Source organism: Anolis sagrei, chromosome 1 (genome assembly GCF_037176765.1).
Source record: "Anolis sagrei isolate rAnoSag1 chromosome 1, rAnoSag1.mat, whole genome shotgun sequence".
Lineage (NCBI taxonomy): Eukaryota > Metazoa > Chordata > Lepidosauria > Squamata > Dactyloidae > Anolis > Anolis sagrei.
In genome coordinates this window covers 165416768-165435442 of record NC_090021.1, presented here as the reverse complement: position 1 = coordinate 165435442, position 18675 = coordinate 165416768, and the positions used below count along the sequence as shown (strand labels likewise).

At 36.6% G+C, this 18675-nt stretch overlaps 1 protein-coding gene across 1 annotated transcript in view; it reads right to left on the bottom strand.

Moving 5' to 3' along the window:
• Nucleotides 1-18675, bottom strand: part of BMPR2 (bone morphogenetic protein receptor type 2) — a 93437-nt gene that overhangs the window by 9857 nt on the left and 64905 nt on the right. The window contains exons 4-10 of the mRNA XM_060783119.2: nt 11134-11238; nt 9929-10020; nt 7503-7733; nt 6664-6778; nt 5249-5409; nt 3493-3640; nt 667-803 (exon numbers count right to left, since the gene is read on the bottom strand). Of these exons, the coding sequence (XP_060639102.2) occupies nt 667-803; nt 3493-3640; nt 5249-5409; nt 6664-6778; nt 7503-7733; nt 9929-10020; nt 11134-11238 (989 nt within the window). The remainder of the gene's footprint in view (nt 1-666; nt 804-3492; nt 3641-5248; nt 5410-6663; nt 6779-7502; nt 7734-9928; nt 10021-11133; nt 11239-18675) is intronic.

The following is an 18675-nucleotide window of genomic DNA, read 5'->3' as shown; positions in this document are numbered from 1 at the left end:
ATGAATGAGACAACAGAAGGTGTGAAATGTATCACCTGCCACTTCTGTAATCCTGCTGGCTATTGCCAGTCTGTGTGCACAGTATATGTGTGGGTGGTCTTACCATATTATTTTCTAGAAAATATCCCCCCCCCACACACACACACCCAAATCCTCCCCCCATTGGCTTCAATAGATAAGAAAATAACCTGGCATGCCCCCATTGGAGGTCTACCATTACCAGAAAGACCATGAGTGCCAGATCTATGTGCATAGAGCTGGTAGAGTGAAAAATGAATGCCTCATTTGCTGAGGGAGTTCAACATAATGTATATATCCACTTCATCTTTAATCCTCTACAGCCAGTTAATTTTTTAGGTAGTGTTACATTCCTAAATCTGTGTAATCAAACGTATGTTAATATATATATATTTGTCTAATAGTGCTCAAATTATAGTGACCCTTCAAATCATGACTAAAATTATTTCAAAAATTAACACAGCATACACAACTGAAATAGGAAATTTCAGTTCATTTGTATTTTTCACATAGTATCTACAATATCTTAGCAAATACAACAACACATTTTGAACTTTAAACCAACATTGTGTTTCTATTTCCATATTCTAGCAGTGTACATATTACTGTCAAATGGAAGGAAAAAACAGAATGCATTTTACTTCTCACCAAGCTGTTCTCTTTCCAGGCTTCTGGGAATTTTGGTCTTTGCTTTTCCCTTGAAACAAGGACTTGCATATCTTCAAAAGTAGGATGGTTTCCAACTTCTGTTTGAAAAGCTGTCTGGAACTCTGGCACTGATTCTCCTGTTTGCAGAGAAAGTTATATAAAAGTACTTTACAATTAAGGCAGTGGTGTGGGGTGGAAACACAAATTAAAACAAGTTAGCAAGAGTGAGCTATCTATTATCTTCAATCTGAATCAGAATTTGGTTTGTTATATAGATGGTAGAGGAGATGTAGAGAAAATTTAACTGGTGATACTGTTCACTGTAATTAATTGGCAAATAAAGCAAGAATACATCCACTGCATTATGGCTACTTTAGACTGCAACCTTGCAGCACTGCAGAGTTGTATAGTTACAGAATACATGTTCCATATATGATAAAAGATGCAGGCCTAGATCCTGTAATAATCCAATGCTATTATGAAATGTCTATAGATGAAGTGTGCCAGACCAATTTACTTCTATGATAAGAAAGCTAATGTTCCCAGACTAGAAGCATCTATGTGATATGATGCTCTTCTACAAGGACTGTTAGTTTATAAACATAAAAAAGTAATGTAGCTCCATGATAAAGGTCCTATTATATAAAATTCTTGAAAGGCCAAAATTGAAGAGATTCTTAAGGGTTGGGTTGATGCTGTTCTGCACACAAAAGAAAATTGTTCTTTACCATCTTGAGAGCTTAGGTGACCAGAAAAGTATACTCTATAGAGAACTTTGTGGAGAAAGAGATTGGCAAGCACGAAGCAACAGACTTTCAGTCCCTTAATGTGCTGGTTCCCAATCTTTGGCCCTCCAGATGTTTTGGACTTTAGCTTCCACAATTCCTAACAGCTGGTAAGCTGGGTGGGATTTCTGGGAGTTGAAGTCCAAAAAAACTGGAGGACCAAAGGTTGGGAACCACTACCTTAAAAGAAAAAAGGGTGGGGAGAGCCATGTCTATTCAACAAATAAGACATTATGATCTTCTGAAATTCTCCCTTCCCTCAAATAAAGTCTAACTTCAAGATACTACAAACTGGTAAGGACCGGACTAGTAATCTCAACAAATATTCCATTTATACAGAAAATAGAAAACAATAGAATTCAACATATAACATATGATGTTTTATGGATATGTGCAACAAATGTTGAGTGCTAAGTTTATAACTTTGCAAGTATCTTCAAATGTATTTCAGTATATGATGTTCAATATATATATATATATGCAGCAAATTTTGATGTATATAATAATTTTAGTCCACCAGAGGAAGGCCTGGAATAAGGCCGAAACCGGTCGTGGATGGCTGATTCATATGCATTCAACATAAGAAGACATGGCGTTGATACCATTTCAGAGTCACTGTACAAAAATGCATATACGGTAATATTGTTTGAAAATTACTGTGAAATTGAACAGTATAACAGGTTTATACAATTATACGTTGAATTCTATTGTTTTCTATTTTCTGTATAAGTGGGATATTTGTTGAAATTAGTAACTCAGGAACCCATTCATAAAGGACTGGACTAGGCCATCTTTCCCCATTCTTTTTCTTTTTTTCTATCAAAATTCCAAAGGTCCCAGATGTCACCATTCACAGCTTCTTGTTACTCCGTTTGGATTTTATTACTATGAATTCATGGCAGATTTTGCTTTTCCATACCGTTGGTATATCTGTCATCCTTTTAGATGATCAAATATGAGCATCATACTGAAAGACACCAGACTGTCTCAGTCTGATACTGGAATGAATGGATTTGGACTTCTATTTTAAAATCACAAGTATGATCTAAAGATAGATAGATCTGTTTATTGATTAGTCCACTGATCATAACAATAAAAGATAAAAAAACAAAACATACACAAATAGACACTAATCACTATCGTAAAACTCCTCCAATCGTTAACTAAAATAAATTAAAACACAATAAAACTTGATTAAATAATACATTTGGGAAATTAGGATTAAATTACAAGATGAAAGCAGGAGGAATAGGGTGATGAATGTAAATGAATCAGTCGGAGAATTTAGATAAGTTCATTGCCATGACAAGGGACCCCACTTTGTGAGATAAAGAGATCTCTCAGGTGGGTGGGTTTTACAATGAATTTGGCTATGTAGCTAATTCCCCAGAAAGAAAATAAGACAATTTGGCAATTGGATCCCAGTTGGTTGTTGAACTAAAGATATTTATATGATGTTGGCTGCCAAAAGGACTACATATTTATGAACCAGAATTGATCATTTTGCTCTCAAAAGAATATTCTACATGTATTCTACAAAATTCTGACATTTTGTTTTAAGGGTTGTATCTACACAGAGGTTTCTCTTTAGTTACATTTGAAACAAATTTCAAGTACTTTGAAAATACTTAATGGTCAAATTTTCCTCTTGGTGTGAATTGTGCTGTGTGTGTGTAGGACCTCCACTGTCCCTGGTCTACCATTAGCTCCAATGTGGTGGAGTGGAATACTGGCTATAGTCTGCATATTGGTATCCATTCAACAGCACTACTACTAAGCTTGTAAGCTTTTCTTAATACCGAAAGCTTATTGGGTAGGATTAAGTTATTATGTAACCAAGGCTACATATTCCCCATTTAAAAAAATCAATTCCAGTCTGCAACACTAGATGGCACTGAGTTTACTACAGCAAGGAAATCATAATACTGGGCAGTAGAGGAAATGTATATCTCGCTATTCAACTGCAAAAAATAAAAAGCAAAAAACAAAGGCTACAGCAGATGAAACCAAAGTAGGAGGGTTCCAGCAATCCATGTCTTACCTGGGAACAAGTCTGTGCATCTCATAAAAATTTCCCAGTAGATTAGACCTAGTGCATACATATCTACTTGCTTCAGAGCTGATTCACAGTCTCTCAAGTTCACTGCTCCTTCCAACACTTCAGGAGCCATGTAGCGGATTGTACCAACCTGCAAAAAAAAAAAAAGTAGCATTTCATTTATATTTATGAAATCTTGTTTACAACTCCTATCTTTTAAAATATTTTGGAAGGATTTTCCCCATTATGTTTGCTTTTATTCTCAACACGGTATCAAGAATAATACATAGGTTTATCATGATCCTGCTTTCTGGTTTGGTTTTATGCACTGCATTTAAATTAACAACAATAGTCCTTTTAATGTGTCCTCATTTTCACTAACTGTTTTGAGTAGCATGGTTTAATACTTTAACAGTTCTTTTATGAAAGAAACAGAGAAATATACACACAGGAATGCCAAGCTAAAATGTTCAGTATTTCCTTGGGTTAACAGTGAACCTTCTCTTATTTCAAACAGGTGCAATAAGAGTGACAGCTGCATGTAGGACAGATAGTTCTAAAAGAATATATGTATTTTATTCATTCACACTGAATAAGTGACAGGATTGGATTACCCCTCTCCTACCATTCATCAAGATCGAAAAAGAGGAGCTCCCTCTCACCTTTCTGAAAATTATAACAGCCTCTTTGCAGCATTTTATACCATTTTCTATAAAAATGCGGTTGGAAAATTGCTATTTTGAGAACACTCATCTTTTAGATTAGCATCAAGAAACACATTTCATTCTGTAGCTTGAGAGTGAAATCAATTTTTTCTGGCAAACACTAATGCCAACAGGGAATTTCAATTTATCCAGAGTTAAAAAGCAGACATTAATCCTCTCTCAATTTCACCCTTTCAGATTCAATCACATTTTTTAGTTACAGAACTATCGGCAGAGGGGACTCTCCACGGCTTCACCTCTCAGGTTTAATTACTGCAATTATGGGAAATGCTACCTATTGCTACTACCTCACTACTGATTCTTTGACATCATTGTCTGTTTTTGTTAATGACTACAGTATGAAAATTGAACTACAGTTTATCAGCCTAACTAATGAACATTATTTCACACTGTTAATGTCCACTGAGTCAATGACTATAAACTAAGGCTACTTTATACACTGCACCTTTCTGGTGTATGGATGAAATCATCTAGAAGCAGACTCCATCACATTGATAAACTCAAAGGATCAGTTTACAGGCTCCTCTTAAGAATACCAACTGGATTTGATGCCACAGAATAAACAGAAAGATCCAGCTATATTTTAGAAACAGAATTATCTCTGCTATAATGGGAAGAGGACAGAAAGCCTCTCTCCTTCAGCAGTAAAGGTTACCAAGCAGCCAACCTATCTCAAAATTAGCAGGACAGACGCACACCTAATGTCAGCCCATTAAAACCATACTAGGTCACTGTATCAGATACTAAGAACTCAATGTACTTCACACTCTGACTTCCTCCTCCCTATTTTCAAGGAGCAACCAAGAAAAGATAAAGCCACACTTAAGAACATTTTAATGGCTAAGATGGGTCTGAGGTGGCTGTAAGTATCATTCATTTTATTTAGCCAAGGGACTTGAGAATAACCCCATTAACCCTTCATATTTTACATCAATTATTTATGCTCAAAGCAGCAGATAAGCACATTCTTTGTTGAGGTTTGTGAAGGTATTTCCAAAATACTTATTTTCTTTTGATTCCTTTTATATACTCACCTCACTAATGGCAGCATTGTCCTCCTCCCCTGGGCGCACAAGTCTATTTCCTGTTAGCTTCATGGAGAGACCAAAATCACTGATGACACATGTCCCATCATTCTTCACCAATACATTGCGACTGTTCAAATCACGATGGGATATGGCAGGTTTATAGCAATCTGTTTGGATATATGAATACACTGTTTTAGAATTTCTAATCATTTCTTTTCTTTTACAAAATACAGGCCTTTTAGCAAATAATTCTCCATGCTTTCTATGATGATTTATGGGAATATTTAGTTGCTGCACTACATGAGTGCTCAAAATAGCTTTTTAATAGGGGGAAGTGATGCAATTTTCTCCACCCAACAAATCAGAGATCTTTTAGTATTTGTTTGTAGTTACAACAGCAATGGGCAATTTGTTGTTGGACTGAAACTGCCATCAGCTCTAGTAAGCCTAGCTAATGGTGAGTGATCAAGGGAGTTGATCCAACAACATTTGAACCTGCCACAGATTGTCTCCCATTCTTTATAGGACACATAAGCAAACATACGTATATCATCACAATCTTTTTTTTCCTACAAACATTTTGTAATGCCAGTACCAAAATTAGTATTGGCACAAAGATAGGAACATTGCATTTAGAAAACATACATGATCCCACATATGCATACAAAGAGAAGCAGGGATGTGCATGCACTGACAAGAGAGCTACAACAAATTCAAGTGTTCAACATATGGTGCAGTTTTTATCTGAACACCGTCTAGCACAGTGTTTCCCACCCTTTTTTTTTAAACCAGGAACCACTTGACCAAGGACCACTTTAACCAAGGACTACTTTGGTACTGAGGTCTTCAACATTAGTACCAAAAGGGTTATGAATCAGTTTTTAGTCAACTATAAATTTGATTCAGTTATTTGGGGTGCTGATTCAAAAAACTGCATTGGATAGAACACATCAGCTCTAATTTCTGATACAGAACATATGCCATCTAATAGTCGCCATCTGCTCGCCCACAGAAAACCGTATTTAATAAGCCTCAAAGCTATAAGAGGGTTTTGCGAGACCAGTCACTCCCGTTGCAACACTGTATGCTAAGGACCATATTTTAGTTCTTGCAGAACACTGGTGGTTCATGGACCACAGGTTGGGAACCACTGGTCTAACAGTTAAATAACTTAGTGAGAATTCAGAAATGTGTATATATCCATTTTGATTTTTGTATTCATGCATATATGAGAACATACCAAAACCAAACACTTGAAACCAGATGTGTAAAAATACTTATTTTAAAAAGATGGCTTTAAATGAATTTACACTATGAGCAAACTACATAAAATGGTTTCAATTTATTTCTAGTGATAGAAATATTGGCATCATCTTAGGTCTCTAAAAATCATTTGACCTTAAAATCCTTTCTAACTTTACCTCCTCGTGGCAACTCTGTATGAAGATATGCCAGGCCTCTAGTTATAGAGTGTGCTAACCGACAGGAGCTCACCCAGTCACTAGCATGAAGACTCAAATATCTGCACAAAGACCCCTGTAAAGAGAATATGATAATAAAGGCAAAGATGTAAGAGGAAATGACAAAACGTTTAACAAAGAGAAATCAAAGCTAGTAAGAAGTCAATCAAAAACGAGTAGGAATAGATTATATCTGTACTATTTCAAATACTGAAATTACTTAAAGCAAACTATGAGCTCATCTATCAAATCTTCATGTGAAAGCTGACCACTTGCCAACTAAGCATGGTCTGCACAATGGCATAAGCTGTATGCACCATACTTCCCTCCACAAACCTTAATCATAGTCTACCATTCATTTACACCAGAGAAGGATAGACAGTGCACTGTTTTTAGGACAGTGATGGGTTAAATCTTAACATTTTCTCTTTTGTCCCACTGACTGCAGAGATGATTAAAGTATCAAATTCGTTAAAAGTTGCTGACATATTTAATGAATTTGGAGTAGCGCATTAATCTTTAATAAACTCTTCCTAAGCTACAATTAAAATTATGTGTTCTATGAAACTCCTCTGTTTGGTCCCTCCTTTTTTGAATGGAGTGCTAGAATGATACAAAACCTTGGAAATTAGTTTGTACATAATCCACCAATGCAATGCCATGGAATTAGCTTGTTGGGATTTTTAAACATTTATTTCTTTATAAAAATTCTCATGGACTACTTTTTCTTTACCTATATGTAAAAACTGTAATATATATTTTCCCCTAGATTTCAAGAAAATCTCTGAATTATTACTTACATTGGAATAATATTCCATCACTAATAAATATTCCATCCGTCCATCGGCAGTGAATCTCTCATCTCCAACAATGAAGTGGGCAATGTTGTCATGTTCCATTAGTGGTATCCTGTATATATTTCTCTCATTGATAAAATTTTGACGATTAGTGAAAGAAAACACTTTTACAGCCACTGGACGCTCATCTAAGGAACCTTTGTAGACTGCTCCATATCGCCCTCGACCAATCAGCTGTGGATTTTTTAAATACAGCAGACATTAGTACAACTTTTAAACAACATAAGTCATCATTATCATCATCATCAACAATATCTTTTGGGCAGAAGTGAATACAGACACACGTATAATGAGCTTGCGGATCCATACCAGGCTGATCTTTCACCTGTTGTGAAGCATTTCACTCCCAGATATACAATATATATTTCTGCCCAGGACCCAAAAGTAATGCTTTGATGTGTGCAAAATTAGGGTTTTCGGTTTGTTTTCTAAATAACACATCTTTAATTAATCCTATTCCAGAGTGAACCTGCAATAGCCAGGAAGAGTTTGCAGAGATTGTAGCAAACTAAATACAATATTAACTATTCCTTTGAGTCCTGTGATTAAAATAAATCACCTCCTCTTCTCTTTTTCATGAAACAGCAGAAGTCCCCAATCAGGACTGAGACCTCAGTGCAAGAAAGAGATGTTAAGCTCTCACGTCTGTAATGCTCCTGCACTGAAAACCCCAATGGCCACTGCAACAACATCATTTGGGATGTGGGTGTGGTGAACAGCAGCTTCAGGAAGGGACAGTCAATCCACCTGCACAAAGTCCCAATCTGAATAAGAAAGTCCTGAGGATGCTGTTACTTTTTTTTAAAAGATAGCCAGGACAGAACCCTACCAGCATGACTGAACGATGTAGCCAAAACTATTTTATGACACAGAACTGTAGATTTTGATATGACCCATGGATAAGTTGAGGCTCATTCTGCAGAAAGGGGAAAGCTCCAATTCCCCCTCAGGGGACAGTCACCTCTGCCTGCTACCACCATTTCCCCAGCCAGGCATTCAAAAAAGGCCACAAGTGGTATCATGGTGGAGAAGAGTAGAGGGGTTGATGCTCTTTTTAGGTTCTAAGCTCTTGTCACTCTACTCAGAGAAGGGGATAGCTCCCTCTTTATGAGAGACAATATTCATATTGACCTGTGGATAAGTTAACCCTAGACTTATATGTAAGTATATAGGTAAGTTATTCTAGTAAAGCATTGTCAATTTAAAATAGCATAGAAGCATTCTAAAATATAACACTAAGACTAAAAAAGCAGCACACATTCTTCAAGTGATTCCATGACTGTGTTCAAAACCGATACATCACAAACTTGTGACTATAACTAACACATGAGCTGAAATCACAGGTGGATCTGGGAGAGAATAAAACTCTATTGTCTATCCTAGAGTGCAGAACCCACCCATTTCCTTTTACTCCTCCCACAGACCTTTAGTGGAAATGACCAAACAGTGGTCATTTCCACTAAAGGTCTGTTCACTACTGTTCTTTTTACCAAGACCTTCGAAAACATTTTATAAAACAAAATTTTGAAAGTTTACCAGGGAGATCCATAAAGTTTATGTTAATTACCTTCTGGCTGACCAGCACTCAAAATTATTGCCAAAGTTGCTAGCTTTTGTGCAGCAGCAATAGTTTGTCAGCGCAAGATGCTGTCACAGTCTTACAAGGTTTTAATACTTTAGTTTTTACTTTTGTCATCTAAGTATTTAAATATTTAATACTGTTTTATCTATCATATTCAATACTGGCTTTTAACTCTGCTTTTGACAATGTTTCGTAATATCTAAATGCATGTCATGTTCCGACTTTGACGTTTGGGGGTTTTTTTTTGGTGCTGGTTATTGACCATAATAATAATAATAATAATAATAATAATAATAATAGATGTATGTGTGTGTGTGTCATTATGTGTAGATGCACAACACAGAAGACATTCCCTGCAATCTCTTACCCTATCTTCTCCTGGATTCTACATGACTGGGAGAAGGCTGTCTGGAGACCGTGGTGTAAGTAGGGTATCACTGCATGGCAAAGGCAGTGGATATTTCCTACTTTAAAAGACCACTAAAGGACATGTGCAGGCAGGATTCTCGCTTTTTTTCTTTTGAAATGACAGCTGTTAAGTGGCAACTGGAATTATATCTTCTCTATAAATAGTCTCCAGTGACATAAAAAGCAGCACAGCTCTTTATCTTAGCCTGGTTTCCCAGAACAACAAAAACAAGAATATACCATCCCAGCAAAGTCAACTTGCTGATGAAGAAAATTCTTTATGTACTTATTTGCATCTGGTACTAAACTGAACAGACGATTCATAAATCATTTGAAATGTCAAAAAAGGAGCTTCCACTACTTCAGATACCAAACTTACCTCCAGCAGTTTCAAATTATCCAGGTCTAGCGAGGGTTCTGATGCTGCTGCTTCCATCATATCCATACTGTGCAGACCTTGTTTACGATCTCCTGAGGAAAAAGATCCAAACAAAAGTTAAGACTTTTGATTATTTATATATCAAAATGCTCATAGAGGGGCTGTATCCTTACGTAATAACATGCCACGTTTAATAAATCCTATGTGTTCAAATGGTATGCTCGTGTATACAATTCATTATACTTAATTACCATAACTGTGTAGCACCCAAACAAAAGAAGAGACCTATCGCATAACAGGCTGTATTGTATTTTAATTTACATATTCTAGGTTTTTTTCTATGCTTTTTACTGTAATCTTTGCTTTCAACATAATGCAAAGTTTTTTCCTTCCTGGTTTGTTTAGCCACTCATGCAAAAGGAAGAGCAGAGTAGGATGAATGGGCTGCATGCACCATAATATACCTAGTTTGCATTTTTGTTTATTAAAATAGGATTTCTGGATTATCATAAATATGGAAATGCTCTCTATACCACTAACTATTTAGGGGGTGACATTCAAGCATTTTTAAAGGTTACAGCAGGCTTCCCCCAAATTTTTGCTCCAGCCATTTTGGGTGGGAATGAGAGAGCTATAGTCCTACACAACATCGGTGTCCCAAAGTAGGAAAAAATGAACCAGAAAATATTACAATTCTTGAAAAATCTATTTCCCAGAATAATTCGAATGCAAGAATTTATTGAGAGGATGCTGCTGCTATACAGTTCTACACTTTATCTGTCCCAAGTAGTATTTCTCAAGATTTGGTGGTAACCTCTAAAATAGCTTGTCTCAAAAGTCATCTTCATCGTGTGGAGTATCTTTGCTCCCATCTGCAAAATCCAGCATTGATGTAGCACCTCAACAAAAAAACAGGGAAGGCACACAGGCAGTTGCACTTTAGAAATTTCAACGTGGGCATCTTCCCAAGGGATGCAAGATTTAATTACATGGAATTATTCTAAACTGGCAGTAAATTGATGGCTGCATTCTGATCTGTTAAACAGGTTTAGGGAATATTTTCGAGGACTTTAAAAACTCTTATCGCAACAAATAGAATAAAACATTGGAGAAGAGCAAGGGGAAGATATCAAGGACACAATAGCAATAACAAAAAATAGCAAAGGATTACTTCTAATCTTGTTTACAAACTGAACCAAACTTACCTACAAGCATCCTGTATCCAAAGAAAAGAGCAACCACCAAAACAGCCAATACAGATACTGATGCCAGAACGATGACAATTGTTTCAGGAGGAGGAGGAGATGGATCTGGAAAAAAAAAATCAACCATTCTGTGATTATCTTTTTTTTATAGAACTAGTTTCAAAACACCCAGCAGAAAGTCAAATGAAACTAAAGTGTTGTCCTAGGAAATTAATTACACATCCCCATACACATATGTAGTTGGAAGTGAAATGGTGCTAACTACAAATAACAGTATCTCCTACCTATTTGGTAAATCCTTCAAATATCTAGAAATATAAGCATTTGTGTATTTTAAAATCCCCTCAAAACTGTATGAGTAAAAGGGTCACCTCTCAAACTCCATTTCATCTCTATCTCACATACCATTGCTTTTTCTTTTCCCTGTAATGCATCAGCTACTGCAATTAATAAAAAAAAGCCTGCAGCAGCACTTGGAAAGATGTGACTGGACCACACTACGGAGGCTTTATAAGGCTTTCTCAAGTCCTACTTGAAATTTTCTCCTCAAGTCGCTCATTTCAGGCCACTTTTCATGTGGTTAGACACTGAATTGTATGGAGAACCACATATCTCCTCATTTTCTCAAGGCATTCTGATTTCTTGTTAAGCCCACAAATCTCTGCTGATTAGAATAAACTGTTTGCCAGCCTCCATTTGGCTCTCCTATTTATTTTTCCTCCTCAAATATTTTTCCTATTGGTCTTACATATTCCAGCATCTTCACAGATTTAGCTCCTTATGCATACATCAACATCAATTACAATTTTAGGTTTATCAGACTCTAAAATCCTAAATATAAATATATAGATGACTTAAATGACAGTTCATTTTGCTAGATTCGCCTTCTAGTCATAGGGCAGATGGCAAATACAACTGAGGTTAAACCAAGACCACAGCTAACCTCTGGCTAGATGACCTTCATATAAAATGGCACCATTGTGCTGAATGGTTCTCTAAAACAAATGCCTCTAGTTTCAACAGAACGATTAGTTTGAATATGCTTCAACAGAAGTATTGGTTTGAATTATGTTTGGCTTGGACACACTAAAGTAATTTATGTCCTCATCCTGCTTTCATTTGTTACAGTCAATAGATCTTCAAGAGTAAGAAAATTAAAATATGATCCATTCAATAATGTCTCTAGTTCATCTGGGTTATGAATTGAAGGAAAAAATTATTAAACTTAAACATAGTCCAAATCCTGCCATTGTCTATGTCTCTGCAGCAATAAGCTGATTTTGTAGTTACAGAATGAATTGGACTGACCTTTTTACTGTAATAACTTCATTTTTGACTCCAGCTTAATCAACCAATTGAGAAAATTGTAACAACTGCTATAGGCTCTTGGGTTAGAGCAGTTTTAATTGTTTCTGTGCTACAACTGCAATACAATGTAATATACATTAAGACACTCAAGTGGTAATAATCATTCAAGGCAAAACCAATTTTTTTTTCATATTAGATATATTTTCAAAAACAATGAAGATAAATCGATTATTAAAATGTTCTATATTTGGATCAAATGATTATTTTACCACAAATTAAAATATAGTAGTACCTTTTTAATGGAAGAATATGCGTTTTAGATTACAATTCATGATTTAGACACAGAAATATTTTTTAAAAACCCACTTACAAAATGCCAAAGAAGGAGTAGTCCCATACGTATATAGTGGTTATTTACATTCTTCCATATGAGTCTTTCATTCTTTTTACATGACTTCAACCATTATTTATTGGTAAAAATGTCAGGCTGCTTGCCTTTGCAAAGTGAAGATTGAGAAATATGTCATTATATCAGTATAGGCAAGGGTTTTTATGAAATACTGTATAGTTTGCCCCTGGAGCTATGGCAAAGAAAGATTGCCCCATAGCTCTAGAATGTTACTTTGTTTAATCACCATGTGGTTGGAAAAAAAAGGGCAGTTTGTGAATGCTGAGAAGTGAGGTTCCCCTGAAATGGTGAGAAGACATTCCTCTATGGCTTGGTCACGAGACACCACTGGAAACCATTAACTTCCTTGAGTCAAAGTCTTGATCATGCCAATAAAGTATAATCTTAAAGACTTGCAAAAGCCTTGCAAGCTGTAGTCTTGAAGATACGTTTCTGCCTGTTTATGATCCTTTTTTATTTTCTATTCACTGTTCTGTGCAGATAAACAAAGAGAACTGCTTCACCTCCACAGAGACTTTTCACCTGAATAAGCAGCACTATGTGATGACTTCCTTTATATTCCAACTAGGAATCTCCTTCAAATGTTTAAGTGGAAATGGAATAAATGACAGAAATCTGCAAGACTAAACTTGAACTTTCGAGAGTGTTTAATAAATGCCATGACAGAGTAATGAGCTAGCTGGATTGTCAAGGCTGCATTACCTATTCTATGTTCATATTTATGCTAGTGTTTTTCAACCACATATTATTCAACATGTAAAATCACTCAGTATGAGTCTCAGGAGTGGGTATGTCTATCTTTAAAGTACTCAGAGACATCCACTGGTGCAAAATCTAGAATACACAGCCACATTTAAGTTATCTGAAACTATGACCCTAAAAACTGGAGGTTCTGGTAAATGTCCTCTAGTTACACTCAAGATACCAGAATTCCCACTTCAGCCTCGTCCCTGAATAAGAACTAAGATCAGAATGCAGATTCACTCAGAGACACAATGAATTCTTCCCAAAAGAAATCCCAAATTTATCATCCTGGGATTGCTATCAATTACTGTATTTTGTTCAGTCAAGGAGTGTTCCCCTCCCTTGACCTGATATCCACCACAAAATCCCTCTCCTCCAAATAGTACTTTCTTATGTCAATGAGCTTTCACAGGTAGAAAGGGGCAATGAGGATACAGAAGGCAGACTAAAGAATTCTTCCAATGAAGGGCTTCCCCACCACAAACTTTACACCAATAAGATCGTAGTTTGAGCCAATCAGAGCAAGGTCTATTATTTCAACAATGAATGTATTGAGAACCAATAAAACTATGGATCATAATTTGTACCACTCAGAGCCATTTCCAAATATCTATAAAAGGTCTATGTCTCCAAACTTGAGATATGACGAATCTGGGCAAGTTCTCTTGGCATTCTTCCTTAGCCAACTAGAGCAATAAAGAGATCTGTGCCTTGACACTGTGTATCTTCATTGGAAAGTTTGCCATGCCATGTGAACCCAAGATTTCAGACATTTGGGATATGCTTTATATACTACCGTATATGCTTCCCATATTGTTTGAGCTGTGGTATTACAAGTGGCCTTCCATCTTCATGGAGATTAGGGACAGATTAATCCTCATAAATGTGAAACAATCACAAATATATCCAGGGGAGGGCCAAGCCTGGTGGATGGGGAGGTGGTGCTGTGCCCTTTTTAAATCTGTGGGAAATGGCATACTGGCAGTTCCAGTCACAAACAATTCCACAATGGAGTACAATTTATGGTGGAGGGGGTGATTGGTGACTGAAATCATGGCTACTCCATTTCCCACAGCTTCAGGGGGTGGTGCAGTGGCAATCTTGCCACCCATCAAAATCTGCTGGTTTGTAGACTTAACTGTGTGTGTGTGGGGGGGGGGGGGGGGGGTTGACTCAGAACATGATTGCTCTGTCCTCTAAAGCCACAGGGAGTCCTTCTGCCTATCCCCATGAAGTTGCAGGGAACTTCAAACTATAGTACTCCAAACTATAAGAATAGCCACAAGTTCCCGACCCCTCATGTAAAGAAATGGAGGATTAAAGAAGCAATGACAGTAGTAATGGGAAATGAACAACTGGCCTACGACTACAGCGAGAAATGTATGATGCCATACAGAAAAAATTAAATGCACCTGATTTGAAAACAATACATATGAAAGGGATCTAGGGGTCTTAGTAGACCACAAGATGAACATGAGTCAAAAGTGTGATGCAGCTGCTAAAAAAGCTAATGTGATTCTAGGCTGCATCCATCAGAGTATAGTGATAAGATCGTGGGAAGTCATAGACCCACTCTATTTTGCTTTGGTCAGACTTTACCTGGAATACTGCATCCAGTTTTGGGCATCACCAGTCAACAAGGATATTAGAAAGCTGGGACATGTCCAGAGGAGAGAGACCGACATGATAAAAAATCTGAAGGGCCAAGCCCCATGAGGAGCAGCTAAGGGAACTGGGCATGTTGAGCTTGGAAAAGAGACAGAGAGGGTGCATGATAGGCATTTTTTTTAATAGCTGAAAGGATGTCACACTGAGAAGAGGTCTAACTTGTTTTGTACTACTCCAGAGACTAAGACAAAGAGCAATGGATTCAAATAGGAAGAAAAGAGATTCCACCTAAATATTAGGAAGAACATTCTGATGGTAAAAGCTGTTCGGCAGTGGAATCTGCTGCCTTGAGTGGGGAAGAGTCTCAATCTCTGGAGATTTCTAAGAAGATGTTGCATGGCCATTTGTCAGGAGAACTTTGATTGCATGTTCCTGCTTGGCAGAATGGGACTGATCTGGATGGCCCTTGTGGTCTCTTTCAACTCTGTCAAAGATGATTTCAGAACTGGTTCTGCCATTCAAATAAAGAAATAATTCTGCTGTGCCAATTCCAAGACTAAATCTATTTTTCTAGACAGCACCTTAACTATGAGTCATTTATTATTTGCCTCCAGGCTGTTATAAATGGAGGAACCCCATACTAATATTGTTGCGGTTAGAAAATGTAGGAAGAGGTAATGATGACTTCATGGTTTTTCAGAAGCTACAACCTTTTCCTTTAAATGTGCTCACAGACAAAACACATTTGCAACATAGCACTTTCCAACTCGTTGACAGCTGTTTGAAGATTGGCTTCCCCAGGCCTCCGACAATACTGCTTTGCGGCGGGTGGAAAAGTGTGTGTGAACACCTGCTCTGTAGCAACGTAATTTGGTCCTGAGCTATCTAATCACTCTGACAAAACTTGGCAAAGACCTCCCCAACTGGAATGTCTGCATTTCATAAGACACACCCTAAGATTTGATTTCCTCCTGTGCTGTGTTATATGAAATTAGGTTTCCAACAAAATTATGAGTGTTGACATATAAAGAGGTACCAGTATAATACAGTCTGTTTCACAAAGGTTCAATAATGCTAGTCAACACAACATTTGGCTTAATTAAAACCAGTTTTGCAAGCTTTACCCTATATTTATGATTCAGTCTATTCCAAGGGCAGAATATCATTGTCCTGAGACATTCAGTGGCATATTCCCTCCATGTAATAATGTATAGCTGTCTTAAATGAAACACAAAGGATTATTTAGCAAGATATCAAGAAAATAGGACTGGACACACTGTGGATGAGAGGTTAGAAAACACTGGTTAAATGATTCAAATTCCCTACACAAATGTATTTTCTTATTCCTTGCATTTTCTTAACAGTTTTTAATTAATATATCAGCCACAATCCCAGCCAATGTACATGTAAATAAAAATATCCAATTTGATGATTCTATGGCTTTATGAGATAAGCATCTATGATAATCATATTGAACTAATTTCACTTGTAAGGCCCAATTCAGTGCTAGAGTGTGATTCTATGATGAGACGTCGCGAATGAGTTAGTGTAATTGTATTATTGATAGTGATGTTGTTATTGTTGTTTGTGATATTGCCTATATTGTAATTTGTTTTTTTTTATATGTTGTACACCGCCATGAGTCGCCCTAGGGCTGAGAACGGCGGTCTACAAGTACAGTAAATAAATAAATAAATAAAAATAATAAATAAATAGAGCCAGGACTGCAAAGCTTTTCCCCCCTCAGGGGTTACATTCCATCTGTCAGGTGTTACGTGCTCTTAGACAGCCAAGCTCTCTCTCTCTTTTGGTTGTCACCAAGAAAAATTAATTTTCTTTCTCTATCAAGTATTAAGAAATACACAAAACACTGCGGGGTGAGGGTGGTGATGTTAAGATCACTGCTCAAGTATGTATCTTTTTTTTTACATGATACATGTACCCGTACCTCCACTTGCACAAAAAGGTAAAATTTTCAGAAATTTTGAAGCCATGGATATCTGGAGGGGAAAAACTCTAAAACTTTCAAATCATTGAAAAAAATGAAAAAAAATTTTTTACAGACTGAAAATCAATTTGCTACTTTAAGAAGATAAAATGTTTTGAACCTTATTTCATTTGGTGTAATTTTGCTTTGGCCTATGCTATTCTGCCATTTTGCTATCTGAACTACAGTCATAAACAGTATCTATTACTCAAACCTGTACGATAGAAAAGAGCGCCTCAGATTCATTATGATATGGTGCAAAATATGAATTAATATCTAACATCTGTCAGTAGCAAGGTTCCCAAAAGATAACATTTGAGTGTTAAGCTTTGATACCTTATTTCCATGAAATTCTCACTGATGTTTGAACTGCCTCATCTTTTAATGCAATTTTATGAGTACTAAACACAGACTGATAGTTGCAGTTTTATATGCTCAATATAATTAAATGTACTTTTTGTAATAAAATAATTGCTGATTTGCAAAAACATATGCATAGAATGTGATAAACATGTTAGCAGATGCATTATACTTTATTTTGACTATATTCAGCTAGAATACGTTCTACACATGCAAAAATATGCGTGTTTATATACACTAGAGATTTAATTTATTTATTATTAAGATAACCTGAATTTCTTTTTTTACTGTAAAGTGAAACATTGACTGAAATATACAATGTATGTACAATAATCTACCTTGCAAAAAATCCTTTAAAGTGTGCCCAGTAATTATGTAGAATTTGAAAGTATACTTTCAAGAACTAATCCGTTGTAAACAACAATTACTGTATGCTACACCCAAGTAGTTAGTCCACACTGTCATGATTACAAATGTTTCTTCAAAGTAACAAAGTAATTGCATTTCTGAGTTTTTAAAAATTGTAAAGTACTCTTTTTAGTACAAATATTATCTACCTCACTGCTATCTCATCAGAACATGAAACACAAGAACCCCAATATTCAAGCACTTGCTTCTCTGCTATCATTTAGTGAGGCCACACCCCCAACGTTTATAAAAGTAACTAACTACTTCATCACATGCATTAAATCTACTGAGCCACTCACTCAAGAATCGGCATGTGTTCATCACATGATGTATGAATCAATTGTAAGATAGAGATATCTTGCCATTTTTTAAGTGTTTTAAAGGGTTAACTTTTCAGGCACTTTCTAACCTGATTGGCAAGTGACATTTTTGTAAATTATCTGCATAGAAATGGGAAAATGGCCGATTCCATCATGTGATGAATTCCCTCTGTTCTCCGCTTTAAAATGGAATGGTTAGCTCTGCCATTACCTTTTGCTCAAGATGGGGGGGGGGGGGGGGGGGAGGGAGGATGGCCTGGCAGCGGAAGGAAGGGGAGCCATTGGCTTTATCTCCTGGAGAGAGAAATCTCCTCCTCAGTTCTTTTCCTCCTTTCCCTTCCTTTCATTTCTTCCTCTTCTTTCTCCTTTTCTTCCCTCCTTCTTCCCTTCCATACTTG